Genomic DNA, 19,734 nt, shown 5'->3' on the forward strand with positions numbered 1-19,734 from the left:
TGTTAGCAGCTGGGTGAGGCACGGCTCAGTCAGTGATATCATAGATCGGACCTGTTGGACTAATTAAAGTAAGAATTTGGAAAGAAACCTGAAATGATGAGGGAGTATCTCCTGGACCAGTCTGGACTCTCAGTAATGCTCTGGGGACTCATTACTGAAACATGCAAAACCACATTCACACCATTAAAAACCAAGAACAGCTCCAAATATACGGCAATCTGGAACTAGAGACATTAAAGGACTTTTTACTGCACTTCTCCATCAGTATCATCACATCATCAGTCTGTGCTTCATGTTTCAGTAACATTTATGGAACTGAAATGATGGAATAATTTGCCCTTGCAGATTAGAGAGGCCCCTTCACTGTCCACTTTTAAATCACGTCATAAAACACACTTCATTCTTTGGCTTTTAACCACAGTGAGACTTAGTTTCTCTTGTAATTAAATTAGTGATTTAATTAATTATTTTACTTTTTCTTTTATTTGGATTTTATTTACATATTATGTAATTTTATTATATAGTTCCATGTACAGCACTTTGTGGCAGCTGTGGTTGTTTTAAAATGCTTTATAAATAAAGGTGATGATGATGATGATGATTTTCATAAAACTAAATATTTTAACACATGTATGCGCATATGTAATGTAGTGTACACATTAATGTGGTGGAGACAGACCAGTCAGTGGTTTAATAACTGTGCAGCATCCTTTAAAACATCAAGCACGTTACAGAAGACAAAATCCATTTCTATAAAGGACATAAACCAGCATGAACACACGGGGAAAGATGAAAGATGAAAATAAATAATAATAACTGTTCCACCTCAGTTCTCCAACATTTTTAAGCAGCAGCTTTAAAAACCTCACTGACATCCAGCAGCTGTGAGCTGAATGTTGAGGTTATTTACACCTTAAAGGTTAAAATAAATATTGAAATGCAGAAATCTTGATTTTTAAACATTAATAGTTCAAACTTGCTCCTGTTGAGACATGCACCGGAGTGATTGACGGTTTAACCGTCACCGGACCTGAGACTGCCTGCCCTGCTGGGATTAGTGAACTGCTCCTTTATCGTTCTGCTCCTCTCTGCTTCAGAGCCGGGCAGCCAATCACTGACGAGAAGGCGGGGAGAGAGAGGGGGAGAGAGAGAGGGAGAGAGAGAGCGGTGGGTGGGTGGGGGCGGGGCTGCTGGTGGTGGTGGTGTTTCAGCACCGCGGACAGCTCCTGTCTCTGGTCTCTGGGCTGCAGGGAGAAACAGCTGGACGAGACTACACACCGCTTCACTTCGATCCACAGACCGCCCCGAGCCCGCCCCACGCGATCCACGCGAGAACAGGCTGTCCGTGTTTCTCCTCCGGTCTGACTGCTGTGTTCTGTGGCCTCGCTGAGGACTCCAACCTCGGTTAACTGCATCGCCTCTGCGCCTTCCGTCCGCTGGCTCCTCTCCTCTTCCTGTTGTTGGCGGCCACGGTGTTGTGGGGTTTTCGGGGAGGGCGGGGCGGAGGAGCAAAGTTCACTTCTTCTTTGCTCTGATTATTTTTGGTGTCGTGCACCTGTGTGTGACATGTGCGTGTGCACGCCGCCGCTCGCTGCCCGGGTTCGTCTGCAGGCTCGGGAGCGCATGTTCCTCCGGGATGCAGAAGAAGAAGTTGTGTAGTTCCTCTCGCGCTCTGCTGTGAGACAGGTGTGCTGCATCTGCAACGTTGGCTGGGATCCTCGCAGCAGAGTGCCACGGACTCGCTCGTTTCACGTGGACAAACGTCAGAGAGCACGATGAGGAGCCTCTGTGACTTTTTAAATTGCACCTAAGAGAGAGAGAGAGAGAGACGGGGGTGGGGGTCCCTGTTAGTGCCCCGGCACTGCTGCAGGAACACACGCTTTGTTTCTTTAGCTGCTTAAACCGCTGGGATCGCGCGTGACAGTGGACACTCGGACAGCGCAGAGAGCACCGCTGTGCCGCTCACCTCTTTACCCCTAACCTGAAAACAGAGCCCGACACGCGGGGAACGAAATGAAGAAGTTCCGGAAGGTGCTGGACGGCCTGACCACCTCCTCCCCGGGAGCCACTGTGGGCTCTCCGTCGTGCGGCAGCGCGGCCGGGACTCCCACGACGGCTCCAACTCCGAAGGAGATCGACGTCCAGGAGACGCTGGTGTCGGAAAACTTCCAGCTGTGTAAGGTGGGTTGATGGAGGCGCTTATTTAGGCTACACCCGAGTGAACACGTGACCTGTGAGGTGCTACAGGCGGGTAGGTGCAGGCGGCTCTGGGCTTTGGGGTGGGGGTGAAAGTTGAATCTGCTGCTGGCTGTCAGAGGTTCAGCACCGCGGACAGCTCCTGCTCTCAGCGGCCTCCGAGTCTATCCGAGAACCGTTCATGTGTTTGTGTGTGCGCGTGCTTGTTCTCGTGTGTGCGTGTGTGTTCTCGTGTTTGTGTGTGCAGCACTGTGTCGGGCTGCAGTAAGTTGTGCACATGTGCAGCAGGGAGCTGAGAGAAAGTGGGTGAGCAGCAGCGTCCACGCTGCGTGGAGTGGGAGCTATGACATAACCGGTGAGCCTCGCTCTCATAAAGGAGCTCGAGCCAGAGGAAGGAGGCTGCAGTGCTGCTCAGTGAGGAGGGGGAGAATGAGGGAGGGGTGCTGAATGGGGGTATTTATAGCTTCCTCTGCCGCCCGTCGCAGCTCTGGTCCTGGATCCATTCTGCTGATGCAGTGAGGACTCTCTGGTTTACAGGGACGACTCTGAATGGCTGTGAATAATTCATTGAGAACCTGAGAGAAAGGGCTTGTTTAGAGGAGTGTGTTATTATTAGGCAGAGTAACACTGGTGTGTGTGTGTGTGTGTGTGTGTGTGTGTGTGTGTGTGTGTGTGTGTGTGTGTGTGTGTTGGGCAGGTGGAGGGGGGGACTTGATTCAGGTTGGAAGGATGCGGCAGAGCAGCCTATAGCAGGCAGCAGAAAATGCTGGAAAAGAGCAGCAGGATGGCCGGGCCCTGTGCAGGAAGCTGCTCCTCCCCTGTGAGCGGCTGTGATGCTTCTATTGACTGAACTTCTCAGGAGGAAGCACTGAATGTACAAACATGCCTTCAAGCACACATTTCTCCAGAGTTTGTGTCAGAGGAGGTTGCATGTCATGGTTAGTGTGTCAGGTAGTTCTCGTGGTGCAGACAGGGCTCGGGTGTGATTAATTACAACATGCACCAGTGACAGAGCTTTACGTTGTATGAAGGCTGGACTTTGATGGGTGGAAGAATGAGTTTTCAAAGCCTGTCATCCTGCGCCAGACGTGCACATTAAGAGTGGGAGAACCATGAAGTGAGTCAAATCCATCTCCACTGACTTTTAGCAAACCTGTGTACGCTGAACACAGCAGAAGCTGCTTGTTCGCTTTAGCTTCAGCATCAAATTCACAGAATTCTGAGGGATAAACAAGGAAAACGAACACGTTTCATCTGTCGTATTATCACTTCCTGAATTCAATAACTCATCCTCATCAGGGTAAACAAATTGTCTTCTCCTGGCAGGAACCAAATTTGTTTTTGATTAGTTAATGAACGTCACTGGGGGTCGACCACAAGCTGAGAGCTGATGGTGGTCCTGATGAGGTTACACCCACCAATGCTTCAGAGACGCTGCTGCTGTGAGACATTCAGATTACTTCACTGCAAATGCAGTAATTTCACTCAGCAATAAAACTGGTAACACACACATGTTCATTATCACTTATTGAACTGTAGACATCAGAGAGAGAGAGCTAGACAGCTGACAGGAAAAGCCTGGTACTGGGTCCATGTCTGTGGGTCTGCTGGAGTGATGGAACTCCATTCTTCCAGTAAATATTCCCTCTTCTGGTGATTTTATATTCATCCTGCTGATCTTCCAGAAGTTTTCGGTTTGGCTAAAAAACCTGCAAATCCCAGAGAAGAGCATTCATATCATTTCATACTTAATGTGGGCTTCCTACCAGGACAGAGATGTTCCATGACAGGGTCACGGTGAAGACTCACAACACCTCACAGCCACGGCAGCAAGGTGCCGTCCAAACCATAGCAGGGCCACCTTTAGTGTGGAGCAAGGTTTGTGTTTTCCTTTTATTCGTCACCTGTCAATCTATTACAGTTATCTAAATTTTCATTCATTACTCTAAATACTGTAGATAGGATCAACATTCTCTGATGTAATTTTTTGAGCCGGTGCAGCATGTGGGAGTGTTTGGCTAACTTCTCAAAGTTAGTCATGACTTCTGTCCTCGCTCTGCAGTGTGGGAAGAAGCAACAGTGCAGTTTTTATTAGACAGCGTTTTGGTGTGTTTGTAGTTTGTACAGGAATGCACTCCAGAGCAATTAGAGTGGTGCTGAAACAAGTCTTCAGTGAAATCTTACTCAGACTGAAGGAGGAAAAGAGGAAAACGCGAGGCGCAGGTGGCTCTGAGGCTCATCGAGTCCACAGATTGATTTTGGTTAAGAGCAAAATGAGTTCATTTTGTGTTCGAGGAGGAACGAGGAGACAGAGAGCGCGAGAGGGCAAGGCTCTGGGCAGATTCACAGGCTGAGCAACACCATAATAATGCGTTCAGATATACATCATATCATTTAAAAATGTTACCCACCTCACAACTGAAATCTCTTTACATTTCATTTATATTGAGAATGCCGGGGTCGTGGTTAAAGCAGTTTTTCCAGTTTTTTTCTCAGAGCACGCTGACAGAAGTCTGCTTGGACTCGACCAACATGGTCTACAAACTGGCTGTGAGATGTGTTAGAGCACAGAGAGCTCCGTTATCTTATAATAGGTATATGACAGCTTTCTTTCAAACTCATAATTAGAAGTTGCTGCACACAGCAATAAGAAACCGAAACAACAGAATAGAAATATCAGCAACCCAAACACAGACTGGACAAAACGTTAAAATGGTCTTTTAGTACTTAACTAAATGCACAGGAGCAACACAGGGCCTAAAAGAAGCCTTAAAAGTGGGTCATAAAGAGCAGGAAGTCAATGACAGGCTGACAGTGAAAGGTCATGAAGGAACGAGCTGATCGTGCTGACAGCTGGGCTGCAAATAAGCAAACGATCGCTCGGAGCGAGGTTTTACCTACGTGCAAAAACCCTCGTCTGGAATTCGGAGGACCGATTCCGAGATGCTGCTGGTTAAAAACAGCGCTCAGCTCCAGCAGCTGATCCCCGCACTGCCTCGTGTGCACGTCACCAGCTGCTGGTGGGGAAATGAAGCAGTTTGCTGGACATGTTCCACAACAGAGCATCATCGTTTCAGCACCGTGCACACTGTATGGAATCACTGTGGCACACCAGGTGCATCCCTTCATGCCTCATCTCACCTGTGTAATCCAGCACTCATCATCTCAGTCTGTTTCCAGGAATGTGACCATAATTTCACTCGTCCTGAAAAATCTCAGGAGGTTAAAGAGGTGCAGCACATTTGGAAAGAGATGGAGCGTAAAGCTTGTACTGTAGTTGGCCTTTTGAAGACTCTCGAGGAAGCCAGGCCCTGAAAGGACAATTCAGGTTTGTCTACAGGTAAAATTAGCTGTAAAGAGAGGAAGCAAAACAACATAATTGGAGCTGATGATTTTATTATGTTTGTGTCTGTTCACGAGTGGCCAAAAATTCGTTAAAACTGTGCCGTAAATACAGCACAGCCCACACTTAGTTTATTAAAAAATGCAGTAGACAGCTTGTATTTTTAAAAAAATAAAAGCTCTTCACGGTTGAAAATCACTAACATGCAAATTTGTATTGCCAGCGTCTGTTTTAAAAGCTGTCATTTGCATTCTGTGAAGGCTTTACCTAAAGTCACTTCATTTACATCGCACGTGCTACTTCTGTTTTACCCCATCACCTCTCCAAACTGCAGCACCGACTGCTGAATTTTAATCACTGAGAAGTGGTGGGTTTATAGTCATCAAGTCCAAGTTTCTGCCATGGAGAGCATGACTCTAATCCTTTTAGTTAGATTTCTGAAGACTCTGATACGTGTGGGCTAATGCTAAAACAGAAAAACTCTGAGACTTGAGCGCATGCTTGAATGTATTTGTGTGGATGCAGAGTTAGTCCTAGGCTGGACCGCGAACACACGGCAGCATTTATGATACAACATGTGCAAAACGAGCTGCTTCAGAACAGCTGTGCACACACATCTGCACAAAGTCACGGGAAAACCACCCCGACTCCCATAACTAACACACATTTATAATCAATCATATTTAGGAAGCAGCATGAAATAAAATTCACTCAAATGTTTTAATTTTTCCTTCCAGACTGAAGATATAATCACACAGGAAAACACAGATCAAGTATTTTGTACCTTTGTTGGTCTTGGTTGGTTAATGACTTCGTTTTTAATGTACAGCCTGCTCGCAGGTGCACTGCCAGGACATCTTGACCCCATGTCATCTTCTTTAATCTGAACAGGGAAAGTATGACAGGCTGTACAATTTTATTTCAAATTTCCAAATGAGATTTTCTATGTAAAACAGCCACAAAGGCTCCATTTCTCCTCCTGTGCAGTGGAGGGCCGGGTCTGAGGGTTTCCAGCTGAGCTCCATCAGCAGCTTGGTTTGAATATTGTACAGATGTTCACGTCCCACAGGGCCGGGTCTGAAAGTGTCCTCTGACTTCTGCAGTTGTACCTGTGGCAGATCAAAATTTTTCAATTACCCTGTGAAATATCTCAACGTGCACTTGATGGGCTGTCTGTTCATACTTCATGGTTAACGGGATGAGTCATGCTTGCTCTTGTGTCGCTGCGAGGCTGAAATATAAAATGTCAAGAGAAAAATGAATCGTAGTGTTTCCTTCACTGATCTGTCAGCACCGTCATCAATCCTTTCAGAATTCGTGGACCGTGAACTTCCCATGACCCCAGCCTCTGTATTTACAGATAACGATGGTATGCTAACGTGCAGAATGTTAGTTTGCTGGCAGTGGGACTTTCCAGCTTCAGCTCCAGTGAGTTTTGTGCCAAAGCTTGTTAGAAACTTTGTCTCATTCGCACAGCTGGATGTTTCTACCTGAAGAAACTGCTAATTAAAGACGGGCCATTTTTACAGGGAAGTGTATTTCAGAGCCTCGGCTTCACTCATCTGAACCTCAGTTGGAGAGTAAATGCTAAAATCCCCAACAAACCATTAGCAAAATGGTTTTGATGTAAATCCTCGGGGAACCAGGGTCAGGACGAGTATTTCACAGAAGAAAAGCTTCTGGTTAAACTCTTGGTTGGAGTTCAGAGGTCAGGCGTTTCCAGCGCTCAGTCGCCTTTCTTAGACAACATAATATGTGGGCTTGTAAAGATGACATCACTTCACTCCCTCACCAGCGACCCTGCGAGCTCTCCATGGGTGTGATGACTCAGTGGGTTGGCTTCCAGCTAGTCTCACATTACCATGTGTCGGCTGCCTGTCAGAAGCCACAGTGTGGGATCAATTAGGGAGGAGCTGATGTCAGGCAGAGAAGACCAGATAGGTGGAGGAGATGTTCTGTAAACTGTACACACATGCCATTGTAAAGAAGCACAGTGTGTGTGTGTGTGTGTGTGTGTGTGTGTGTGTGTGTGTGTGTGTGTGTGTGTGTGTGTGTGTGTGTGTGCACTCGGGCTCAGTTAATGAGTTTATTTATCCTGAATTACATGAAAGCAATTATTAATCTTATGAAGGAGAATCAGGCTAGAGGATTAGCTGTCGTTGCCGAAGCAAAGCTCAAAGCTGGGGCAGATGGAGGTGTGGATCTGTCTGTGTTTGAGAGAGGAAAAGAGGAACGGCCTCCTCTTGGTTCTGTGTGGGCTTTCCACGCCCGCTCGGCGACAGCAGCCTGCCTGCCTCACCTCACGCTGTGCAAATATAATCTAGTGAGCTATTCAAACAGCCTTTGTTTCACTCAGTTTCCATCTTTCCTGCTTCTGTCTGAGTGACCTGTGCTTCTTACTGCAAGCATTAGCTTTTCATATAGACAAATCTTTACCGTTAAAGCATTACGATCGCCCTCGATTTTCAGGCCCCGCCCTTTTCTGGATGGCCCCATCCACCATATGTTTTTATTAGTTTTGTCATATTATAACTGCTCATGTTTACGAGGCCACGTTGTGTAAGGGGAAGAATCACTGCTGACTCACAGCATCAGTCTCATACTGACCGTTCATGAAAGCTCTTCAGAATCTCCGATCTGTCTAATGAGCAACAGCAGAGCAGCCTGCTGTTCTTCCTCCACCTGAAACTTCTGTCCATCATGTAGCTGCCTGCAGAGAAACATCAGCAGTGCACATTTATTGGCCTCTCTATACACACTACTGTTTAATTCTCCACACAATGAAATCACTGCAACGCTTTAAAACCAACACCAGGTTCCTTCCTCGCCTCTCTGAGTGGGCAGTACATCCCTCTGCTCTTAAGAGCTACGCTCTCGAGCACCGTGCGATCCTCATCTAATTGGTGTTTAGAAGTATGTGACTGAAGAAGCCAGAGTTTAAATCATCATTATTAGTGCTCCTCTACAAAGAAATCCATAATTTGGTGCATCTGGCGAGACAGATATCATAATCAAAAACTGCAGAGATGGATCAGGTTTTAACGTGTGAAGGAGCATCATGTCACATTATCAGTCATGAAATATGATTATTTTGTCCACTTCTACACTTCTCATGAAGCCCGAGGCCCCGTGCTGATGCCATGGCTGATTCATTAACTGCTGTGATTAAAATGTTAAACCCTGTGCATGGTACATCCACACTCGGCTGCGCGCTGACCCCCACGACATGAAGCTGCAGTCGACAATTGCAACCATGATCTCCTCCGAACACGCGTGAGCAGATAGTATTACTTTACACACGTGCGGAATAAATCACAGATTTGAGCTGTCAGCCACTTTCATCTGAACTGATATGTGCTTAAGTCGAAGGGGTCAGTGCTAAACGCTGCCAGATATCAGAGAGCTGTAAGCTGCTGTCAGCACACTGCTTGCTTGTAAGGAAGTAAATACTTGTATGAAGCTCTACAGTCATCAGACAGACATCACCATCCCAGCTGTCGTCGGGGTCAAAGGCCCGGACAGGTCACCACACTGACACACTCAGAAGGACAACGATCACACCTACAGATGATTTAGAATCACCTAACGCATGTGTTTAGACCAAGAGAGGAGCAGAAGTACCCACAGAGACCTGCACAGGTAGGGTCATTGCATTTCAGGCTGTTTTGTGTGGTGCGCGCGCACACACACACACACACACACACACACACACACACACACACACACACACACACACACACACACACACAGACTAAGAAGGTTAAAATGATAGAAACCCTTCTGTCACAGCAGCAACTGCATCAATAATAGAACAAACACAGAGAGGAAATAATAAGAAGAGCAGAGCACGAAGCATCAGGACAAACCTCTGAGAGTAAACAGAGTTCATGAAAAGATTTAAAACACCAGCCCGACCCTCACAGGGAGGCTGACGTTACATAATGCAGGAGCCGAGTTAGGAAAGCAAAGATGGTTCCACGTGGATCTGTGTGGGTATGTGCACATAATCACATGCCCCCCACACAAATGATTCAGATTAGAAATACATAAATATACACAGACAAAGGCAAACATATATGCCCCCCCCCCCACCGGCTCCCTCGCACACTAACGCCTGCTCTTCACCGTCAGCAGGTCCTTCATTCATTTTCATATTCCTGAGCTCTCACTCAGCATCCTCGCCCTGTGCACCGAGCTCTGCGCGTGCAGACAGTGGATAGAGGAAGTGCTTATTAGATCAGCCTCGCTCTAAGTGACGAATGAAAGTCCCCTCATTGTTTGGCTTTTCAGCATGATGCAGAATCACACTCTGAAATCCTTCAATCACTTTGTTCATGGAAAACAGAGCCTGCAGGAGACGCCGGCGATAGCTGGATATGAAAAGCTGATCATGCCACAGTTTTCTGTTTTTGGTGCAAAGCAGTGATTCTCGTGCTGGATCCTGTCAGTGAGCTGACTTCCTCAGCTGGCACATTTGGAGGTAGTGGTTATCGCTGCTGTGAAACTGATTTGTTTCTCACTCTTTATGTGCCATTACGTCATGTCTGCTCGATGCTTTTCACAGCAAACAGAAGGAATGTGCTCAGGTGCAGAATCTGATCTGGCTTCAGAAGCAGGCAGAGTCTCTGAAAGCTGCTATGACCTGATATCTGTTCAGTGATGTGGAACCAAAGAGATGCAGCTGTGTTAAGAAGATACATTTCTCTATTTTTAGAATATTACTGTATATTAGATATTCAGTGCAACTATTTTTAATTCAAAGACTAAAAATAAGAATTCATATCTCAGAGTTGAGGAAGCACTGATGTGTCGATCACAGGCAGGACTATCTCTGGGTTCAGGTGTGTTTTGTAACGACTGTTTTTTTCATGCTTGTTTCCCACATTCAGAGCCCCCCCCCCCCCAGCTCAGCTCTGCCTTTATTTTCGGCATCAACCGACAGGATCAAAGGAATTTCAGAGCACGCTGGAAATATCTCGCTGGTGGGGAAGCCCACGTGTATCCGTGTTTGTTTGATGGTCTCTCTGACGCTGTAAAGTAAATTGGTGTGGAAGACTGTGACACTGTCTGTCATGGTGACATTAGCCAGAGGGGACAGGTGCTACAACACCTGGGTGATGCACATGAACTAATTGTATGTACAAGGGCAACACACGGGGCGAGCAGTATGTGCAAGGAGTTCATAACCTTTGCAGTCAGACACGCTTCTAACTGTGCTTCCAGCAGCTGCTAATTTCACATCCTTTCCTGTTGGTTTGTTTAATGAGGTCTTTATTAAAAGCTCTGAAATCTCTGGCTTGATTATAAAGCAGATATGCTTCAACCAGGCCAGTTATGTAATTCAGGATTGATTCGGCCTTATGGATTTGCATACAGTATTGCCACGGGAGCGCTGAAATACTCCAATTTGAATTTTAAATCACAGCTGAGCGTGGGCTTCATTGATCTCGAGTCATTTTCTGTGACGTGCAGGCCTTCGGTTCAGTTCTTTTTCATAATAATAGCTGTTGCGCTCCATTTTTTAGATCAATATAAACATCTGCATAAAACACGGCTTCTTACAAAAAGCTTCAAAACTTTTGAACTTCAAGTTTCAAACAAAGTCAAACTAATTTGGACAGAAACATCGATAAAAGATTCTGGGCCGGACTCTGCGCACGGACGAGGCCATTCACTGTTAATGCGAGTTTTTTAATTACAGAGCAGCGTTTGGTTTTTAAGGTCAAGGTTTCAACGTGTAGCAACAGCATCTTTGTTGTGTTTACCAAACAAAACCAGCCAAGATTTAATAACCTGTAATTATGAAATCTTTCTCAGGCACAACAGGATTCGTGTGTCCCGACGAGGTCTCTGATTACTGCGGCCACATAACACGTTTGCCTGCTCGTATATTCAATTCAAACATGGTTGCAGTCGGTCCTTTGACCTGTGAAAAACAAGAAGCTAGGCTATCATGTCATAAAATTAAAGAAAAAACCCCTCAAACAATCAAATATTAAAAGAAACTGTTGCTCTGCAGTGGATGAGATGACTGAATCTCACCATAGTTTCACATAACAGGAAAGAAAGAGTAAAGTTTACCTCGGTTTCATTCTTCATTCAAACCTATAAGATCAGTTTGACAGCCTGAACCACGAGAATCATGTGATTCGAAGACAACACCGCTTCATTAAAGTGTGTTGCTGCCATCCTTCACGTTTTCTGTCACTTCTGCAGCTGGTCCGTCCCGTTATCTCGTCCCCAGAAACACTTTGTTCAGCGTGCGTTTGCAGCATTTTTCTCTTTGCTGGTTGCGCTGTGTTTGACCTCTCAGGGCCACCGTAGAGTACGCCTTTCAGCTGTTTGGCTATCTCAGAAAGTGCCCCACAAGAGAGAAAAAGACATTTTTTAATAAAAAAGGTACTTTTAAGTTTTTTTCATCACAAAAATAGAGACCAGAGAATAGATCAGCCATGAACTAAGCTAGCTTACAAACGAGTTTGAGGCCAGTTAGCACAGAGTTTAACAGAAAACTGAGACCCCGCCCATTTTTTGTTTACTAAAAAATGGGAGGAGTCTAACATACCTATGTGACTCCAGCCAGTAGATATTTAAGCAAACTAATGTAATCAGAGTAATTTACTAAGCTAACACTGAACGTTTCAATGATTAAATTTAAACGGTGTCAAAACTGAAAATTTTGGACAGTGAATAAAAACTTTATTCAACCTCAGATGTGACAACAGAAACACAGAGACGTGACCTCCTGTGTGCACGGTGCTTCTCTTATCACTTCTCTTTCTTCTGCCTTCCTCTGCTGTCTGCTCACATACTACTCTCTCTATGTATTATTCACCACTTGTCAGAGCTCTCGCCTCAAACTGCACATCACAAGTGGCCTCTCCATCACTTCCTCCATTTACTCGTGAGCCGTGTGCAAAGCTCCCCATGCGATTTCCTTGTGTCAATAAATGTATCCAAGCACCATCACAATCAGGGTGTAGCGTCTGGTTAATGCATGACTCATTAGATCAGTCAGGTCCTCGGTGATGCTGCCATGCTGCTTAATGAAGGGATGAAGCAGTGAGTCTTTAAAGTTAGAGAAACGGTGGGACAGCGCAGAGCGCTGCCCATCCACATGGCGCCCTGTGACGCTGATGTGTCTAAAGCAGAGTGGCAGATATGAGCACATGCAGAGTTTCTGTGGTGGTTGTTAGGAACTGCTCGGGCTTGTTGATTCTGCTATTTTTATGTCCTAACTCCATTTTCCGGAGGTCATTTGTCAGACGACGCGTGAACAAAATAGTCGTACATTCGGCTGTGAAATCTGAATTTATGTACCTTATACCCCGTGTCTCCAAAAATAATAGCTTTGTTCAGGGACTGAAAACATTTTGCTGCTGTTGATGTCTCAGCACACACGATCCCGCGAGCGCTGCGGGTCAGTGCTGCACAGGCCACACACAGCGTGCAGGTCCATGTTAATCACACCACTTGTTTACTTTTCACTCAGCTGCTTGTGACATTTATGATAATTAGTTTGAGCTGATTTAATGCAATATTGAGCTGATGATGGTTATCATTAGAGGTGTCAATAACAAGGTCGGTGCTGGCTTAAACTGAGAAGCTAGCTAGCATTTGTACCTTAGTGGTTGCTAATGACTGAGAAGCAGAGGAGAGCTGACGTGTTACTCTATTTATCTCGTGCACACTGAGCTCCACAAAATTAGCAGCGTAGCGCCTTTATGTTGTAGTCACATGTAGATCAGAAACATCCCGTGCTGCTTCTCTGTGTTGATCCGTATTTGGAGACATAGCTGCTCAATGCACAATTGGCTGGCAGTGTTGGGTGCTGCTTGCTATTTATAGAAACAGGGGTCTAGACCAGCTCTGCAGCTGAACGCTGTGTGGAGAAAGAGGCTCGTGGGTGGCATGAGGTGGTATTAGTCTTGGGGGTGGGGGGTGTATGCGTGCGGAGGGTGATGCGATTGAACATCACGCTAGCGTGCATAAAGGTTGTGTTTGTGTGGACATCAGAGAGAGCGGAGAGGGGAGGAGGGTGGATGGAGACGGGAGTTGATGTAATGCAGCCTCTGGCAGCCATAACACAGATGTACTGCAGGTGGTCCTCAGATACTCGCTGCTCGCTGCGTGCACACATGCATGTGTTCGCCTACATCCACAGAATGAGCATGCTTGTAATAATTAGGGTTTGTTTACTCTCTCTTCTTAATTTAACTGGTGTGTGTTTGACTCAGAGACTGCAGACGTAATAGGATGCATACATATGTAGATAAATAGGTGTGTGCTGCACTTCACTGTAGGATTACCTAATGCAGCTGTGGCCTTCAGAGTTTTGAACTAAGGGTTTTCCTGGAGTCAGATACTCGGGGTAGCGGGCGGGGCCTCAGTGGATCGGGGTAGTTCCTGAGCTTCGAGCTGATGCTTGATTGGACTGGGATCTGGGGACTTTGGAGGCTGGGTCGTTGCCTCGGGCTTTCTGTCGTGCTTGTCGAGCCGTTACTGAGGATTTTTCTGTGGAGTGGCATGGCGCATTGTCCCGCTGGAGGAAGCTTTCATGGGGGAAGTCCTTAGTGTGCAACAGTGCTGTGTCAAAGCAAACGGGACACGAATGATCCCAGGCTTCCCAGCAGAATTGTACCGTAACAGGACTGCCACTGGAGAGGCACCATGATCATAGCTGAGATTTTAAGCATTGAAACAGCACTGACAGGATCGTCTACAGCTCTGTCAAAGACTCATTTACTGTCTGACAGCAAATGCAAATACATACCCTGTTCTTATTTTTGATAAATGGTCAGAGGAGGGTGAACATATGTCAGAGTGTCGTATTGTTCTGAAGGCGTCACTCATAGAACGACTGGCTGGCTAAGGCTTGGTGTTAAACTTGACCTTACAGGGAGGTAAAAGAAAATCATTTAACCTTGATGTCAAGAGGATAAACTATTCATGCAATAAAAAGCTTTAACAAACATCTCTGACTAATTAAGGGCATGGGACAGCTGAGCTGGAGCTCCTGATGTTAGCAGCCTGTGCAGAGAACATATTAAATCATGCAGAGAATTACAACCTCCAAGCCGTTGTTTTTCAAAGTAGCTTAAGTCATTGAACATGCGTGTGAGAGTGCTGCTGCTGGAGTTTATGGTGCATATCCAAACGTCACGGCTCAGTGCCTTCAGACGCATCAGCAGCCCTGTTATTTCAGAGTTACGTACACACTACATGTGGTAGCTGTTATTAAATAGGGACTTAAATAATGGAAAAATGTATTTAGTGGGAATGTTTGTATAGAAATGAGCACAGGCTCAGGTACCTGTGAGAGCTTTCATGTGTAACATGCAGTGTTAGGCCACATGACGTGATTTCAAACAGTTATCGGGTTTTAAGTGATGACATATGAGCCCTGCTTCTGGGCCCAAACTACTCTGTGTTTATTAAGGCTGTTGTGTTTTTAACATGTTTTGTATCTTGTTCTATTTAATCTGAACAAGCCCCTAAAAACAGTCAGTGATCACTGTCGGCCTCTCTCGGTTTTTATCACCACTGTTCATTTTAAAGCTCAATTTTTAAACCCTTGGATGGAGCTACAGCCCAGCCTATGCAGCAGTATATTAATGACTAACCTGGTATTGTGGATGGATTATCTCAGTTGTTCTCCTGACTGAAGTTTGGTCCGTTTACAGCATCCTGCCATGCGATTGCATTTGTCTCTAACCATCGGGAACCCTCACGTTAACTTTTATCAAGTGGAAAAAAGTTAGCGTTCATCCTGCAGCTTCACTGTGTTTATGCTAACATAGCTGTGCCGCTAGCGATCACGTAGCACATCATTATATACCAGCTAGTCCAACTTCAGTAACCCTACAAACGTCACTGCTGTTTAGTTTCTGTCTTCATTTATGTTGGAAGTGATAGCAGAGCTGTGCGTTTGAATTTTTTCAGAAATCTCTCAGTCATGTTTAGGTGGAAGCTAGCGAGCTAACTTCCTGCTAACTTCTAACTCTGTTAAATTTAATAAATCCTGTTTTTATGGATGTTAAACTTCATTGTTACACCTGGTAAAGCAGCAACGCTGATCATTTTATTAAAGATGAAAGAATTTAGACAGTTTGTAACTCTCAGTGATGCCGCAGTGTTCGTTTGACTTTGGGACCTGAAGCAGGGTTTGGACCCGGAAACGGCTAATGATGTCAGACTTAAAGACCGGATAGGGATAGACTGTGAAGCATGAAGTAATGAAAACTCCAATCATCCCCAGTGAGTGTTTCTGCACTGCATAAAACAGGTAATAATAATAATAATAATACATTTTATTTGAAAGCGCCTTTCAAAACACTCAAGGTCACTGTACACAGTAGAATAAAAAGCAACATAAAAGCAAGCAGCTGGCTCAGGTGGCAGAATTATTAGAAATACAAAGGTTGTCAGCTGCTGCGCACTGTGATCTGAACACTAAACTGTGGAACTGTTCTTTATTTTTTAAATGTCATTCAGAGCAAATAAAATGAAACTGCTGATTTATAAAACGTCTGTTTAGATCAAAAGGTTATTGTTTATTGTTTCTTACTCGCAGGCTGGACGCGGCGTGGAACCCGACCGTGTTTGTGTGACAGACCATAGGATACGTCTCACTCTTGATTAGCGTGCTACACACACACACAAACACACACTCCCTCTCTGGTACTCGGAGTTGGTGAGCATTGGTTCTCATCACGCTCTGCTGAGTCTGGCAACAATGGCTGCCAAAACCCACACTGTGGATTTAGAACTGGAAGTGTATCATTCAGCAAGTTTCCTTCAGAGTTTTGCAAATGAAATGTATTTTGTAACAGCCACACATGACGCTTCCACACATTCTCTGACAAACAATACATCCTGTGTTTTTGCGTGTGTTAATTCCACAGCGTGCACTGAGAGGCTTTCACTGTGACTCACTTTGAGGAGTTTATAGATAAACACTTTACAGGATGCAGCTTGGTCTATGTGTGAGTGTTGCACCGGTTTGTCTGAACTGGAGGAAATCAGCCCAACAACTTTCTCATTCAAAGCTAAAAATAAGAAACTATTTTATATTCTGTATCATCCTGTAACATTACTTTCTAATACTGCAGTTTTCCCATAAACATGTTTTCAGTCAGCGCTGGTGATGTCCACAGCTTTGCATCCCCCCACAGCAGATTACTGTAAGTGAGCCACTGCTGGGAAATTTAACATGACTTACGGCAGACAGCTGCAGAGCATGCACTGCATCTCAGAGTGGGAGAGACAGCCATGTTTTGCCAAGTCAGGCTTTTGAATTTGACTGTGAGTCGAGTTCAATTTCCTTCAGTTCATAATCCATTTACAGCATGAATAAGAGGTCCTGCATCCTCGCTCATTACTTACTGTAAAGCCTCTGTGTTTCATCACCATGTGAGTGTTAAACATAGATAGATAGATAGATAGATAGATAGATAGATAGATAGATAGATAGATAGATAGTTAGATAGATAGATAGATAGATAGATAGATAGATAGCAGTACGTTTGCACTTTTACACTCACCTGTTGTCTAAAACTGTATATTTTCTGTTTTTCTGAAGCATCTCTGTGAACCTCAGAGATGGCTGTGTGGGAAACTCCCAGCAGATCAACACTCTCTGTAACAGTCTGCTGGCAGCAACCACACCATGTTCAAAGTCACTTAAATCCCATTTGGTCCTCACTCTGATGCTCAGTTCGAGCCGCGTCTACACGCAGCCCTGCGTATTCTTTGCTGCTGCCCTCACCGTCGTTCATTTTAAAGCTTAACCCCAGTCACAGAAAACATTAGCACTGCAGTCACAAGTGTTTGTGTGTTATTACTGGGTTCAGTTAATGAACAGCACAGCAGCAGGCACACAAATGATTGTCATCATTCACAAAATGTGTTCACATAAAATATGTGCTCACGTTAAAATGTGGTAAAAATGAAAATGAGTCCTTTTGATGTCATTAGTCATGTTTAAGAGTTCAGTGTTGTGGAGTGTGACCTCATTAAAGGTGAGACTAAATGTGTTGAAGCTGAAACGACACCTCTGCAGCTGGAGTCACGCTGAAACGTCAGAGGAAGAAAGAAAGAGAAGCACTTCATTTCCTGTTTCCTGTTTGACATCACTGTTATAAATCATTTAAAAATGATCTGTGTGTTTCTTTGCAGACGGTGCGTCATGGTTTCCCTTACCAGCCCACCGCTTTGGCCTTTGACCCCGTGCAGAAGATCCTGGCCATCGGTTCGAGATCTGGTGGAGTACGAATGTATCCTTTACTTCCTGTTCACTTGCCCCGCCCACACACACAGCAATGACCTCTGATCACACACAAAACACAGACTTAATGTATTTACTGTAAATACTTTACTGCTGCCACAGAAGCAGGCGGCTCCCACTGTGTTATGTCTCTCCTCCTGTACAAACCAAGCAGGGGCCTCCGCAGCTCTGACCTTTGACCTCCTCCCCCGGTTCTGTTTCCTCTTTCTATCCTGTCATTTCGTGTCACTCACTTGTCTGGTTGCAGACTCACAACTGTCCCTCCAACAGCCCGTCTCCTGGGTCACAGGGATGGTGGAGGACGAGTTACTGCAGCACAGGTATGATGTTACACCCTCGTCCTCCTCCCGCAAAGGCACCAAACACGGACGCTGCAGCAGCCACGCAGACATCCTGCCGGGGTGACGCGTGAGCGGGCCGAGTGGTTTCTGTGCTGAAAGAGTGTCAGAGGTGGACGTGACGCTGTGTGAATATTTGTCTGATGATGGCTGATGAAACCAGACAAAGCTAACGGCTGAACCAGATATACCGAATACTTAATCTCTGCTCTGAATCCGTTTGTTCTTTCAGCGGATTAATATCCCAGCATTTTCCTTTTTAATATGTTCTTCATTCCATAATTATTTCTTTGTATTAGATTTGATTTGAATATTAAAGTGTTACTGTCCTGCAATCATAAAAATAGATTTATCCAATCAGATTTTTTAAAACTTTATCTCTAGGAAGAGAAAACGCAGCAGCTGGCTCAGTAATTGCTACAGACTTCACATTCAGGAAGAGCAGAGCTCTGAGTGTGTTTGTTATGGATGGACGACAGATTACATCCAGACCAGGACCTGAATCCAGGTTCTTCTAGCACACGTCGTGCTACCTTCACAAATACATTTTAAATTAAGTATGAAAAATGATCTTGTGAAATCCAAGAAAACTTCACCAGATATTTTTATGGATTTCAGCCTTGGCACAGGTATGCAGTCTCCTTCAGCGCTTACTCATAAAGTGATGGGCGGATTAATCAATTACAGTTTGATTTATCCCTAAAATAGTAACCCCGGGCCCCGCTGAAGGCCGGAGCTGCTTGTTTGCAGAGCTGGATCTTCTCTCAGGTGACTGCAGTGCCTTCACCTCTGGGCTTTCTCTGAAGCATGCAGATACCTGTGCTCTCAGACACCTGAGGGGTCCTCTGGTTTTCGGTTTGTTGCAGATTGGGACGCGCTGTAGCTTTAATTTAATCTGTTTGTCATCTTTGATCAAACTGAACTGAGAAGCTTTAAACCTGGTTCAGGTGAGATCAGGTTTAGATTAGTTAGCCGTTAGTCGCACTTTGGCACTGCTGTGTCCTACACCTGACAGTAGAGCTCAGCTGGGCTTGCAGCTGAGCCCTTGAGTGACTTAGCATTTGTATTGACATGCTGCACACACCTCCCTCGGCTCCCGTGTGGCCCGTCACAGACTCTCTGGCTCTCTCTCGGTCTCACTCCTCGATTTTGCCCTTTCTCAATCTGCCTCGCCTGCTGTCGTCTTCTGTCTCGTGGACCTTCCCCCATTTCTGCTTTTATTTATTCACTTCACCCTTCGTCTGTCCTTCACAGCCTGTCTCAGTGTCCTTCCTCTTCCTCCCGAGGCTTTGAACATTCACCTGTCATCTTCTGTAACGCTCTCCTTTTGTTTCTCCTCTAGTTTCAAACACTTTTCCTCTCTGAGTCCTTCATTTAGCTGTTTTACTACAGCTGGTTGAAATGTATGTAGAAATGTATGCTTGGTTAAAGCGATCAAAGTTAATGTTCACATGACACTGTTGACTGCAGGACTGTGGGTTTGTGGGCCGTCTGTGGGAAGTCGGTTTTCCAGCGTGTGGTCTGCCTCTGTACATCCTGATCAATACGTCGGAGTCCCAGTGGAATCTGTT

General features: G+C 45.3%; 1 protein-coding gene across 9 annotated transcripts in view; it reads left to right on the top strand.

Annotated features, from left to right (window-relative positions):
* The first annotated feature begins 1,171 nt into the window (after positions 1-1,171).
* stxbp5l (syntaxin binding protein 5L) overlaps positions 1,172-19,734 on the top strand; it is a 136,748-nt gene continuing 118,185 nt past the window's right edge. For 5 of the 9 annotated variants that reach the window (XM_063499726.1, XM_063499729.1, XM_063499731.1 and 2 more), the window contains exons 1-2: positions 1,173-2,181; positions 17,717-17,814. In XM_063499726.1, the coding sequence (XP_063355796.1) occupies positions 2,014-2,181; positions 17,717-17,814 (266 nt within the window). In that variant the 5' untranslated portion in view covers positions 1,173-2,013. Of the gene's footprint in view, positions 2,182-17,716; positions 17,815-19,734 lie in introns of all 9 variants that reach the window. The other 4 variants (XM_063499733.1, XM_063499732.1, XM_063499734.1 and 1 more) reach the window with 2 other exon arrangements.

Source organism: Pelmatolapia mariae, linkage group LG16_19 (genome assembly GCF_036321145.2).
Source record: "Pelmatolapia mariae isolate MD_Pm_ZW linkage group LG16_19, Pm_UMD_F_2, whole genome shotgun sequence".
In the NCBI taxonomy this organism is placed as follows: domain Eukaryota; kingdom Metazoa; phylum Chordata; class Actinopteri; order Cichliformes; family Cichlidae; genus Pelmatolapia; species Pelmatolapia mariae.